Consider the following 14,547-nt stretch of genomic DNA (forward strand, 5'->3'; position numbering starts at 1 on the left):
CTAACAGGTGTAAAATGGGGACTTGTGAGTTGCTATCACAAGCCGAGGGCGGCGGCATTTGACCACCTGAACGGGCTGCACACCCTGTGGTGATGTTATTGGCTGGGGGTTACACCCCCCACGTGGGGCCCAAAGGCTGTTTGTAGACGCCCAGAAGCATCCCGAGTACAGCAAAATCAGAAGAAAAGAGAAAATCCAGGCAGAGGGCTGCAGGGTGTCTGCAGAAACAGACACCACCACACACTTCTAGTGGGGCAGAAGTGATGATTGACAGGGATTATTTTTGTATCAGTCTATATTTAGTTTTTTAAGTTAATTCTTGCATATTATACCTTTAATGCTCTTTACATTCCTTTTTAAGGGAAAAGTCTTTGACCAATTATGCTGTTGATTAGTTTTTGTTCTAGTATAATAAAGACTCAACACACTACGGTCCTCACAAGTAACAGCAGTTGTTCCTGTATCCATCAGGCACATTCACTCTGAGTCAACCCCCAGCAGCCTAATAGAGTCTGGTCTAACATTATACCCTGCCATGCAGCCCTCCCTTCTAACCTCCAATAGATGTCATGCATATTGTGGCCTCACATCCATTTTTCTCTCCCCCTCCAGAAGACAGTGGAGTCTCTCTGCTACAGCTGATTGGGGATCCTCCTCCAAGTACGATCACCCAGGTCTATGGGCCCGACAACAGCCCTGGATATGTCTTTGGCCCTGATGCCAACACGGGCCAGCTGGCCCGCGCCCACCTGCCCAACCCATTCTACCGAGACTTCGCCCTCATCTTCAACCTGAAACCCACCTCCGAAAAGGGCGGCGTCATCTTCTCCGTCACAGATGCCGCGCAGCAGATCATGTATGTGGGCGTTAAACTGTCAGCCGTGCAGGGCGCCAACCAGAATGTCATCCTGTACTACACTGAGCCCGACTCGCAGCAGTCGTATGAGGCGGCCAGCTTCCTTGTGCCCTCCATGAGGGATACCTGGAATCGTTTTGCGATCGCTGTGAGGGATGAAAAGGTGATGTTCTACCTCAACTGTGACACAGACCCTCAGGTGATGCGCATTGAGAGGTCACCGGACGAGATGGAGCTGGAGGCCGGTGCTGGGGTCTTTGTCGGGCAAGCTGGAGGAGCTGATCCTGACAAGTTTCTGGTGCGTACATAGGCTTCTTCTGTTTTCAACAAACCAATATTCAGGCCCATGAAATTGGAAAATTAAATGATTTAAGGGCTACATGACGTTGAAAGATATACTGTGTTTATTTTAAAATCTTTCATAAAGATAAAGAAAGATCTGCGTGATGCTTGTGCACTGAAGAAGTCAGACTAATTCTCATGTTGGACTCAGAAGACTGCACATCTCACATTCCCAAACTACTTCTTTCTAGAGCCAACATAATGAGTGAAGAAACGGGACTCCTGCTGTGAAGTGGCAGTATGGTGTTTTGACTTTCCATCGTCAATCATGTGAAACATCTTGGCCGAATAACTCTCATATGATTTGATTGCTCAAATTGGCCCACTCTTTACCACAACATAAATGTCTGCATCACTTCACCATCTTCCTGAGAGCAGTCTGCAAATAATTGGAAGACCTCACAGTAGGGATGTAATTAACTTCAGTCATTTGACTGCTGTAAATCCCAGCAGTTGACTGCAACAACTGTTGACCTTAGCTGTTGAAGGGTTATAGCAGTGCACCCACGGCTACCTGCACGAAGAAAACATGCAACTGCAGGCGTATTATATTGTGATCATTGTTCTTTCTGCCACTGAAACTCTATTGCTTTAGTGGTTTACCTGCTTGGGAGCATTTTACAATCAGTCAAACAGTAACTATTGACTGATTTGTTGTATGTCCTTATAATTCACTTAGAATCACATATAAAAGATGACTTCATCTTTAAAGCAGCAGTGGGTGGAAATGGAGCAAATATGATGAACAAAAGTTATTTTTATAAAACCGTCACTATATCCTGAAAGTTGTGCATGGTGTCCTCCGGTGTCCTCCGATGTCCCTTAGCGTCTCTGCCTGGTTTGACCGTTTGATCGGCATTCGCAGTGATTGACAGCTGCCTCCGTTGAATGAACAGCCAATAGGAACGCTCTCTCTGACCTGTGATTGGCCAAAGTCTCCCGTCATGGGCTAGATGAGCTGCCTACTGCAGGTTTAAGTCTTTATTTATCTTAGAAAATCAGATGTTTAAGAGGCTATACTGAAAATACAACCCAGGTCCCTTGGGATGTGGAGATACTGTATATCTTTAAGTCTTTATTTATCATAGAAAATAAGATATTTAAGAGACTTTTCCTGTCTTAGATGGACACTATTCAGTCTATTAATAGATGGCTGGCTTTTATCGGCATTCAGATGAGTTCCACTTTAACACGATGGTGATGCTTTCATTCCCTGTTCAGTGTTGCTAAGTATGGAGACTTGCTGCTGTTCTCTTCAGAAGACTGAATTGAGGCCATGAAGCCAAAATGAAGAAACACTTTTGACCAGCTTTACAGGCGAGCCAAAAAAAGGTGGATATTCCCTCCATCCACTGCTAAAGGGTATATTTTAATAACAATAATTATATTGTTACATAATAAAGAGATATTTACACTACTAAATATGTCAAAATTCCATATGAGTCCTTCCCATTTCGCTGCGAGCCCTTGAAATAAAGCCCAGCTGAACCATCGTCTCTCACTTCCTCTCTGCTCTAACACTCGTTTTAATCTTTTTTATTGCGTGTTTGAAGACAGCTGCCTATTTAGTTGTAAATCCCCTTTGCAACTCTGCTACACACAGTTTGAGTTTTTATTTGTTGTTTTAAAACACAAGCCCATCCAAGTTTGTATTTCCTCGTGGTCAGATATTTTGTTGGAATGATGTATAATAAAGTGCTTATTTGGACAAAAGGACCCTAACCTTCAGGACCTGCTGGCCATGTGCCATGTGTTGACCCTAGCGTGGCCCTAAGCTAGAGAGGTCTTGCGAATTAGATTTCTCTAGACAAATCAAGACTTGGCGAGCTTCTTTGGCATTTAAATATTTACATTATGTATTTATAAAGAGGACATTCCATTCAGAAACAGGATTTGTTTAGTGGATGTCCATTTTTCTTATTATCCATCAGTAGCAGAAAGCATCCAGCAGTGACATTTTAGTCCTTCTCGTGCACAGGATCTTGGATTTATTAGGAAGATCTAAAGCAATTTGTTAGAAAAAGACCATGACACGTCGACTAAACATTGTACAAATTACAAAACAAGTACAACCATTAAAAGCCTGTGTAGAGACAGGGTTTCAATGTCAAAGAGCCTTTGCTGTTTATCTTCAAAGTTCTCTTAAAAAATCCATTTGACTTTTTTTCTCAGGACATAAATGTGTCCTGAAGAGTCAACTTCAAATAACGGAGCAGCAGAGAAAGCACCTCTTCAGTCACAGCTAATGGCCCTTTGATGGGCAGTCAGATAGCATTGGTGCTATCTGTGCCTGTATCCTGTGTGGGAACATGTATCAGATGGTGTGTGTGGGGCAGAGATAGTGGCACTTCACAGGCGGAGGCTAAAACTTCAGACATCAATAGAACCTCTGATTTTACTAAAAGGGGGAGTTCCCTGAAAAGAATAAGATAAGCATCTCTATTTGTATGTTGAAAGTAAGACTTGCTGTGTGCGTGGGTGTGAGAACAAGTACTGTTCTGACATTATTATATGTTTCATTAACTTCAAACCACCATGTCCTTGCTTTGCAACAGGGGGTGATCGGTGAGCTGAGGGTGGTGGGAGACCCCCGTGCTGCTGAGAGGCTCTGTGAAGAGGATGAAGATGACTCCGACATGGTAAATGACTTCTAATCACATTTACGAGACAGCTGACTTCCTGTGATGAAATGCTGTGGAATGACTGCATGTTAGAAAGATGAAACGGTATTTGGTGATGAGGTTGTGAACACATTTCAACTTAAAGCAAAACTTCTTCCCCAAACAATGATTGTCCAATCAGAGCTTAGCAACAGTAACTAGGTGCTGCAGGCCTCTCATGTCTTATCAAAACCAAAAACACATGAGCAAAGTGTGTGTTATGTTTTCCTTCTCTAACGTAAGCTACAAGCATTAGCATGTCTCGCTAACTGGTTTAAGGTCCAGACACACCAAGCCGACATCACAGAACTAGAGGCGATGAAGGACGACTGTTGAGTCGCCTCACGTCTCCTTTGTCTTGGCCAACAAGTTGCATTTGAACACACCGCAAAGACTACAGCCGACGGCCAACTAGCACGTACGTTCTGCTCCTGCGTGAGACGTAATAACTCTCCACACCAGCAGGCGGCGGTAGTCTGTGTTCATCATTCAAAAAGGGAAACCAGAAGATAGAGGACTGCAGATATACAAGCTGTCGTTAAGATACGTACATGAGACAAAGCGGCGATGCTGACCGTTTTCACACCACTCTCACTCACCACTTAGCTTCATTCCAGATGTTCATGTGGCTGTGAAAATATCCGTGTGTTGGAACGATCAGATGAGATGAAGATGAAACATGAGAAGAGCCTTCTGTGTGTGTCCTCTTGACTTTACTCGTTGGCTTGCTTTCCTCACTTCCGTTTCTCCTCTCGTGCACTGATTCCTTTAAGAACATCCAATCAGAGTGATTTCTCTCACCGACGGGCTCCGCCACCGATTCAACATGCTGAATGGACCGAAAAACCTCCAACACGGGCAGACTAGAGTAGGACACACCACAACAACTAGATGACAGACGCTCATCGACGGCCCCACACTGTGTGACGGCCGACCGTCGGCTTGGTGTGTCAGGGCCTTTAACTACTTAACAACAGTAACCGAGCAGATTTCCACGGCCCAAAGAGCATATCATTATCTCGCTAGGTCACATTAGTTTGTTGAGTTACAGGTTATATGAATGACTAGCACATCCACTCTGTAGTATTTCCCCAGTGGGGAAGGCAGGCAGAGTTTATTCTAATGTTAGCGGCTCTAAAAACCTAAGGAATCCATTGGTATCATTTCAAACTAGCTTTTTTGCAAAGGAGGCTAAATGATGCTCCAAACCTACGCTAAAAAAACTGACATGGCCATTTTCAAAGGGGTCCCTTGACCTCTGACCTCCAGATCAGTGAATGTAAATGGGTTCTATGGGTACCCATGAGTCTCCCCTTTACAGACATGCCCACTTTATGATAATCACATGCAGTTTGGGGCAAGACATAGTCAAGTCAGCACACTGACACACTGACAGCTGTTGTTGCCTGTTGGGCTGCAGTTTGCCATGTTATGATTAGAGCATATTGTTTAATGCTAAATGCAGTACCTGTGAGGGTTTCTGGATCAATATCTGTCATTGTTCTGTGTTGTTCATTGATTTACAATAATAGATATATACATACATTTGCATAAAGCAGCATATTTGTCCACTCCCATGTTGATAAGAGGATTAAATACTTGACAAATCTCCCTTTAACGTACATTCTGAAGAGATAAAAATTGTGCGATTCATTTGTGGATCATTAACTGGTGAGATGGTGGATTTCTGGGACATGCAGCTTTGACCTAAGGATTTTTTCCCCCATCATAGTTAAACCCTCTTTATAAGATTATCATTTTAAGAAGAGTCAGCTGGAAGCAAGGTTTTTAACCAACTCATGAAGCTAACATTAACCTAATTGACGAACTAGCTGCAGTTGATGAAATCTGCCAGCGAAAATGAGATGAGTAGCGTGCTATGTCTGAGAGCCATCGCTTCAAATATTACTACGAATTTTTGCTGCCACTGCGTCGGGGACATGCCCTAAAGGAGCTAAAGTAATGACATGTTACTGGACTGTGTTCATTTATTCCTGCATGTTACATCAATTTATAGCAATAGCAAATGTGTAACAGATTAGAGTCCGAGAGCAACCTCTTCACTGCTGACACTGACCACACACACACACACACAAACACACACACACACACACACAGGTGCTGCGCTGCAGCCCACCAGCAGCCTTTACTGTTGTTCAGTAAAACATTGCCTTCACAGCTGCTCCGCTTGCTGAGACTCACCAAAACCTCGTCCTCACTGACAGGATGAGGTTCAACATTTTGTGGTTGTTTGGATTAGACGGGAGATCACATTCCAAGTGGAAATGACAGGTTTCTGATTTCAGGATGTGTCTTTTATCTCAGATGTTCACCTCACACACAGCTGTTCAGAGAACATAGTCATTATTTACATCAATTACCAAGACGTTTTGGAGGAAGACAACAGTCAGAAATAGTAATAAAGCATTTCATTGATTAGTAACGGATTGTACACTAAAAATATGCATTCATAAATTTGTTTACAAATTAAGTTATTAATCTATGAATAAATGGACTAAATTACAAATTAATTCATTATTTGACATTTTAATGGGCAATAACAAGAAGAATTATAAAAGAAATTACAAATGAAATATGAATCCATCAATAAATAGTTCAGATTTAAAAGAGATGTACAAAAACACCATAAAACTGTCAATAAGTACGTCATTTAAAAATACATTAATGAATTCATCAATAAATAAAGGAATTTCTAAATATATTTGAAAATGCAGTTTAAAAAAAGAAATAAATAACTTGATTCACAAACTGAATTAAGAATACAGGTTTTAATCAGACATTTAAAAGGGCAACTTCTTCAACCATTAACATTAGCATTAGCATTTCCCTGCTGCTTTCACTGAATGTGTTAACTGTTGGATCTGCAGGGTCATTTAGCTTCTCCATTTAGCCTTTCCGTGTGTAAAACGAGGTAAAACAAGGCAAATTAGCCACATGGGATGTAACAGGCTCTCTGAGTGACACGTGGCATGTCGAATGCAGACTGACACGAATGTAAGGAATGGATGCAGATCTCCGTTTGAATCCCTCAGAGGGAGATCATGAGACGTTTCGGTGTGTCTTTGAAAACTCTCCATCACGGTAAAGCATGTGGGCACCGCCAGGGACTTAAAGCCCCCATCCAGACACCTTTACTTCCTGTTTTGGGGTTAACATTCTTTCTCAAACAGAGAATGGGGGTGTGGTTAATAGTAATACGTAATTCGTTACCATGGCAACCAGATTGCATCATTTTCAACCCAGTTTAGATGAAACCAGTTTAGATGAATTAAGTGTTTATCAGACCACTAATGAGACAAGAATTAGCGCAACACACCGACTCTTTCTCTCTCTCTATCTCTCTCTCTCTCTTTCTCTCTCTCTTCTTTACCGTCTCCTCCTGGCGAGGTGGCCGTCTGGCTGCTGCTGCTGAACCGAACCTGGATAGACATGTTGCCTAGGTTGGCTGTTTGAAATACAGTTTGGTGAAGTTTTGAAAGTGCACGTCGACCAGCACCGGCTGCTCTCTCTCCTCAGCTCCGGCACCGGCTGCTCTCTCTCCTCAGCTCCGGCACCGACTGCTCTCTCTCCTCAGCTCCAGCACCGACAGCGCGCAGGGCTGCACTGACATTCGTTTATTTCTCTAACGGGACTTCCCTCTTGTTTTCTGTTGAGCTGAAAGTTGTGCTCTCCGTCGTTCGGACCTGTTAGAGGCCGGCAAACCTCCGATATCGTCTGCTTTCCGTTAATTTATCTCCAGCAGGAGGAGACGGTAAAGAAGAGAGCGAGTGAGAGAGACGGTCAGTGTGTTGTGTTCATTCTGCCGGTGGGATTTGGTGTAATTCACTGCGTTCATTTCACCTGTTCTGGGCACACACAAATGCCATGGTGAAAATAAACACACTAAAGTAAGGTGGAGGAAACTTCAAATAAAATGAAAACAACAGGTGGGGCTAGCTAACAACATCTAAATAGCTAACTAAGAAAGACAAACCGACAGATTTATCAGTTTGCTGCTGCTCAGACGCAAGCCAGCATGAGTGTGCCTGGAGCTTGGAGGATGACTTCTTCTATAGTCGGACGTCATATTCCCATTTTAGCAACAACCTTCTTTTTTAACTTTGAGCACAAAATTAAGTTATTTGTCAAAAACAATTTGGCAAACAGTGTGGCTAATCAACTTAGTCCGTAAATAACTCAAATACTGTAAATATAAAATATCATAGGAATGTCAAAATACATTGGAAAGGGGCTTTAATGATGTATTCAGGTGCACCACATAAACTCTGAGAACTCAAATGGTTGTTTAAAACGGGAAAGAGTCTTTTTTTTCCCTTCGTTTGAATTCATACATTTGTCATTACTTTCTTGTTCTTCTAAGACAGTAAAATAACAGCAATATTCCATTAGTTTCTACTTTAGATTTTAAGAAATCTAATAAAAAAAAAAAAAAATCTAGCACAGTTACATCAGTTTTTATTTTTCAATTGGAAAAAATAATGAATGGTTATCGTCTGCTTTAAATTTATTTTCCCGCAATAATCTTGAAAGACATAATAATGAAATCCCACCCCTTTCTCATAACTGTTTTATGGAGTGAAATAATTGAGCAGTTTTAATGTTTTCTTGTGTGTGTGTGTGTGTGTGTGTGTGTGTGTGTGTGTGTGTGTTTCTCTCTCTCTGTCACAAACACAAACAAAATGTTTTCTAAAGCCGTGCCTGATGGAGGCTCTGTTAAAATACATGCATGTACTGTACACATATTAAACTAGAATGGCACTTGGAGATTGCAGACCTCCGCCAATGCCTGACTTTATAAACAGATCCCAGCTCCCAGCTGGCGGTACCGTGGGGTGGTCGGCTCATTATTATCACGGTGTGTTTCCGTGTAACGTATCGGCGGATGCCTCTCTCATTCAGCAGCCTTGTTATGTCTTTGTTCTTTCTCACCACGGATGGACAGCAGCTCCACACATCCACACACGTATCTCTCTGCTCTCGGAAGGAGGCGGGGCCACACGTCATCAACGCGTCATCAGTTACACTGTGCATGTGTTCTACCCTGTGGTCTTAATGCTCAGGCTGATCGGAGTCCTTAAAAATATTCCTGAATCCGGATCATGATCCCGATCGCCACCAAAATCTAATGGATTGTTCATTGTGCTACACCCCACCCCTCCAAATTTGTCATTCAAATCCATCTCAGACTTTTGGAGTAATCCTGCTAACATAAAAACAAACAAACCAACAAACCAACACACCATCAAACCAACGCCGGTGAAAACAGAACCTCCTTCCTAGGCCTTCGGCCTTGGCGGAGGTAATAAAAACACTGCTAACTAAATTGCTAAATTCCTTCTGAATTTGACAAAGAATTCAAGTAGAGTTCCTGAGCTGACACGCATGGTAGAAGGACACACAGTTAAAAGAACACGTTCACATATGACAGGTTTGTAGTTGTCGGTGCACTCAGTAAAACAACAGAAGAGCATCTAGTTGACATCAAATTAAAAATGTGTGATGTGTCTCCTCAGGCTTCAGGTGAAGGAAGCGGCTATGAAGAAACCAGACCGGCCGTGGAGAAACATAGATGGACGGTATGGAACAACTTCTTATTTATTATTGAGCTCTACTTATTACAAAGGTTTGACAATATTCACCTGCTGTTGTTAGTTATCCCTCATCTTTGAAGCTTGGTTGAATGTTATTTCATTAATAATGGTACCGTTCCTTGCAGTTGTCTTGCTTCACCTATTTTTCCTGGTGTATTATATTGAAACATTATGGGCGGGTCTAACATTAAAGTTTGTTTGATGTAAAATTGTAAATTGAGATTTTAAAGAGTGAGAAGAGGGAAGAATGCTTTGTTCTCCAAAGAGGACTCAAACAGCTGATCAAGCCAGACATGTATACCTGGCCGACGAAGATTAGTAATAGCAGAACATGCTTCTGCAAACCGAGTCATCCCAGTGTTAGATATACCACTGATGTCTCAAGTTACTCCCTATAAGTGAGTGAACACTCGTCCCTCAAGAGAGATTCAAAACTGCTGAGTTGACGTCTGGAAATTGAGCTGCTGCTGTCTTATACATCTGGGGACAAAGACGTTTTAAATAGAAAGTTTCCTCTTGTCAGACTAGAAAGGAAATGACCACCTTGGGGAGTTCAAACTTGGCCTTTGTAAAGTTTAGGAGTTCCTTCAGAAATTTATAGCTGCCTAAATAAAAAGTAAGGTCAGCAAGAAGAATGTTAAGCTTTGAATGTTAATTTTAGCACATTTATTCAGCATAAACTGCACATGCTTAAGCAACACAGTAATTCCAGCAGCACAATCCCTGTAATGTGTTTTATATTTATTAAATATTTTTCAATAACACAGTGGTACAGAAATCCAACCATATTCCTCCAAATGCTGCACTTTATGAGTGGAAAAACTAATCTTTCAGTTAAGAGCTGATAATCAGGGAATTGAAACATATGATATACTGTTGTTACATCATATTTATATGAAAATAACAAAGCAGCATATTTCCTTTGATCTAACTACTGTAAAAGACCTATTCGTTCAATTAAGATTTGACAATGAAGAAGTGTTTATGTTCCTTATGTAAGCCATATGTTTGATAAGGCAAAAATTTGTTAACTTATTTTTGCCAAATAAATGAAAAGCATGTTGAAATCAGAACATGACCTCCTCGCTGTGACATAAATGTACCAATCCGAACCGAAAACCGTGACCCCAAAACTGTGATATGAACCCAACCGGGAATTTTGTGTACCGTTCCATCCCTAGTTGATACCATTTGTTACACAGATTTGGTGCTAAATTTAAGCATTTTTAACACTCGAGAGTTGATAAAAAATGATCCATAATCCCTCCAAAATACCACATTAAGACACCAAGACCTTGAGGAACACCATAGAAAAAGACATGCTGTGATTTGGTTTCAAAAACCTTTGACATTTGGAGATTTCTGCAAGAATTGCATTTTTCGGCAATTGGATGGCGAGCACTTCTGTTGTGTAAACTGCTCAGAAACCCCCTTATTGTCAATCTAGCTAGGAAAGCCATCCATCCTCTGAATGCTCTAGGACTCTAGTTTGATCCATCCATCCTCTGAATGCTCTAGTTCTCTAGTCTGATCCATCCATCCTCTGAATGCTCTAGGTCTCTAGTTTGATCCATCCATCCTCTGAATGCTCTAGGTCTCTAGTTTGATCCATCCATCCTCTGAATGCTCTAGGTCTCTAGTCTGATCCATCCATCCTCTGAATGCTCTAGGTCTCTAGTTTGTGGCTGTAAAGTTTCAAGAGGCTGTGATTATCCTAGAGGTCACACCAGGTCATTTTATACAGGGAGGTCAATGAAATGGCTCCTATGGGGACTAACATCATCACACATGAATACAGTTGGACTCATTGGATCCACCAGAGTCTCAGCTTTACAGTGATACCCAATTTGTGGAATTCAACACTGTTTAGGGACCCTAGTATGCAGAAATATTCAGATACACCATTTTAGTATAGGCGAAAATAACACATTTATACTGCATGCAAGAAACTGCATGTGATTCTCATAAAGTGGGCATGTCTGTAAAGGGGAGACTCGTCGGTACCCATAGAACCCATTGTAGCTGTATACTTACCACCTGGATGAAGGCCTAACATAACAGATATCACACGAAGACTGACTGATAGTAGTCTCTTACCCACCATGCACACTGCTCCGTTCACTCACACTGCTCACGCTATTATTCCCACTGTCTTGTCACTGTTTATCTTTCATTGTCTTCCTTCATCTCTCCGTTTGTCACTCTCTCTATCTCCCCCCTTTTGTCTTTCTATCTTCCCCTCTCTGCTTTCTGTCTCTCTCACACTCTCACACAATCAGATTCCACAGACACCCACTCACATCCTCCCACCATCAAAGATAGCCACGCAGGCTGAAATGGAGCCCAGCCTGCCTCCACCCTGCACCACCACCACCTCTCTGCGTGCATGCACTCCCACTCGCAATTATAGTGGAGAGTTTGAAAAACCAGATGTCAATTTGGACTCGATCTGATCCAAGTCAGAGGCCCCCCCGCCTTAAGGCTTTGTTATTCTGACTGGTTTCTCTATCAACTGTGTACAGGAACTGACAAGAGGTGGAAAGAGAGTTAGAGAAGGAGACGGGGAGGGCAGGGTCAGGCACCTCCAGTCGGAAGTCTCTGCATCATTACTGCCATATACTCTGCAACTTTTATAAGGGGCTTTTCCATCTGTTCAGTAGGCGGTTATCATGTAGCATGCAATGTAAAAGACAACAGCTGGCATGTAATGTCTACCTGCCCGTATTTTTCCATCCGATGTTCACAGACAGTAGAACCCACACTCTGCACAACTGTCCAACCACTGCAATTAAGGCAGGTCTGGGCAGAGACCAGTTACACAGGGAGAGTTGTAGAAGTGAAACTTTCCATTTTGTCATCCTGTAATTCCTGATGATAGATGACAGAGCTAGTCAGTCACCCTGAACAGTGTCACTGCTGGAGTCTGAAGTGTCTCCTTCAGCATGAAGCCCAAAGAGGAAATGTTCCAAGAGCAGAACTCTAACGTAGTTCTTATAAGCAGTTGTCTGTAATGTCCTGTTAAGAAGTGTTGTTTGTAATGTGAACACATTTATGAATGTTATATATTCAAAGTTATACTCTTCATAGAGATGTAGACTTGACACTTGGACTCGCAAATATGAGGACTTGCTACTTGACTTGTCTGCTATAAGACTCAACTTACTTGAGACCTGAATGCTTGAAGACTCCACTTGACTTGAGACCTGAATGCTTAAAGACTCCACTTGACTTGAGGTTTGCAGTCAAAAAACTGAGGAGACTTGACATGGGCCCTGTCCGGGTCCAGACCTGGTATCAACAAGGGCCCTGTCCGGGTCCAGACCTGGTATTAACAAGGGCCCTGTTCAGACCTGGTATCAACATGGGCCCTGTTCAGACCTGGTATCAACATGGGCCCTGTTCAGACCTGGTATCAACATGCGTCCTCAGTGATCACAAGTGGACAGCTCTAAGTACAGGTGTGAACACACTCAAGTCGCATTGAGGACGCACTGAGATCCGATCACTCAGACCACATTCAGAGGTGGTCTGGGCCACATTGAAGGACCTCCTACCCAACTGACGTCCCGCTTGGATTCGCGGGTCTCTGCACTCCTCATGTGAATAGACAGGCAGACGTGAGCGCTGGTCTGCCTCGCAGCATGGAAACAGCTTCTGTGTTCTACTGTATTCTGTCTGTACAACTGTATTTTATTAAATATATCTCATCTATAGAATACATATCTACAGACTATCAGACTAGGCACGTGAAGAGCATTGTTATCAAATGGAGACAATTCAATTTTCAAATGAAAGAAATAACATCATTAACATTATGATATTAATTAGTCTATACACATAAATGAGTAGCTCAATAGTTTCCCCTCTGCACAAAGCATTTATTTGTGCTAACTCCTGATTTTAGCTTTTAAAAGAGCTCCTTATTGTTTTTATTAAATATTCAGTATTATTGTTCATCGTTTTCACTTGTCTATTGTACTAATTATTAGAAAGAACCTATTTTTTTATGCCACACGTCCTGTTTTAAACAAGATGTAGGATCGATTGCATCTGCTCCAAATGACAAACATTCTGAGCAGGGTTTGTTAGTGCTAACAAGAGCTGTTAACCTGATTGTTACAAAACAGCCAACTGATTGGCAGAGGGGCAAGTTTTGCATTTAGCATGCGCTTAAGGTAGGGATGTACAGATACCACTTTTTTCAGACCGAGTACAAGTACAAGTACTTACATTTGGGTACTCGCCGATACCGAGTACCGATACGAGTACTTCTCTGTGCCAAAAGACCCTCGTTAACAGCCAGCTGGAGGGTGTGAGCGACACACGGCAGACTGGGGAGTCCCACATACGAGGCAGTGCGCCGCCACCAGCTCTAGGTCGGCTTGGAAAGGCTCGGGGCGAAGGTACTTCCCGGGGCCGTGGACAAAGTGTCACCGGGGCGGACTGTCCTTAGTGCGCCCCAACCGCGTCATGCCCCTAGGGCGGGGCTCAGCCCACGTAAAAGGCGCCAGGGGTCTGCGGCGATAGTGAGGATGCAAGCACAACCCCATGACACAATGAAAGTGAGGGCTGGCTGAGGTGGTATCCCGGCCCCGCTGGGTCAAGCGCATCACTGGCCCGTCTCGCCCGCACCGTCGGGGAGGTGGAGCGTGAGCCCGTGCGATAGGACCCGAAAGATAGTGACGAGAGGTTAACGCTGCCGTAAAGGGTGCCATTTTACAAGTACGAGTACATGAGTACAGTATCGGACCCGATACCTGATACTGGTATCGGTGCATCCCTGGTTTAAAGGTAGTGTGTAACATTTAGGGGGATCTATTGGCAGAAATGGAATATAATATTAAGTATGTTTTCTTTAGTGTATAATAACCTGAAACTAAGAATGGTTGTGTTTTCGTTACTTTAGAATAAGTCGTTTATATCTACATGGGGAGCAGGTCGTCTTCACGGAGCCGACCACCATGTTTCTACAGTAGCCCAGAACGGACAAACCTAACACTGGCTCTCATTTTCGCGCCGGCCACCGTAGTTATCCTACACGCTCGGCACACAGGGAGAAATTTCAGTTGGTTGCTAT

General features: G+C 42.8%; 1 protein-coding gene across 5 annotated transcripts in view; it reads left to right on the plus strand.

Annotated features, from left to right (window-relative positions):
* col18a1a (collagen type XVIII alpha 1 chain a) overlaps positions 1 to 14,547 on the plus strand; it is a 114,749-nt gene that overhangs the window by 65,157 nt on the left and 35,045 nt on the right. For all 5 annotated transcript variants that reach the window (XM_037790033.1, XM_037790029.1, XM_037790031.1 and 2 more), the window contains 3 exons: positions 613 to 1,154; positions 3,754 to 3,837; positions 9,393 to 9,455. In XM_037790033.1, the coding sequence (XP_037645961.1) occupies positions 613 to 1,154; positions 3,754 to 3,837; positions 9,393 to 9,455 (689 nt within the window). The remainder of the gene's footprint in view (positions 1 to 612; positions 1,155 to 3,753; positions 3,838 to 9,392; positions 9,456 to 14,547) is intronic.

This window comes from Sebastes umbrosus, chromosome 13 (genome assembly GCF_015220745.1).
Source record: "Sebastes umbrosus isolate fSebUmb1 chromosome 13, fSebUmb1.pri, whole genome shotgun sequence".
NCBI classification, from domain to species: Eukaryota; Metazoa; Chordata; class Actinopteri; order Perciformes; family Sebastidae; genus Sebastes; species Sebastes umbrosus.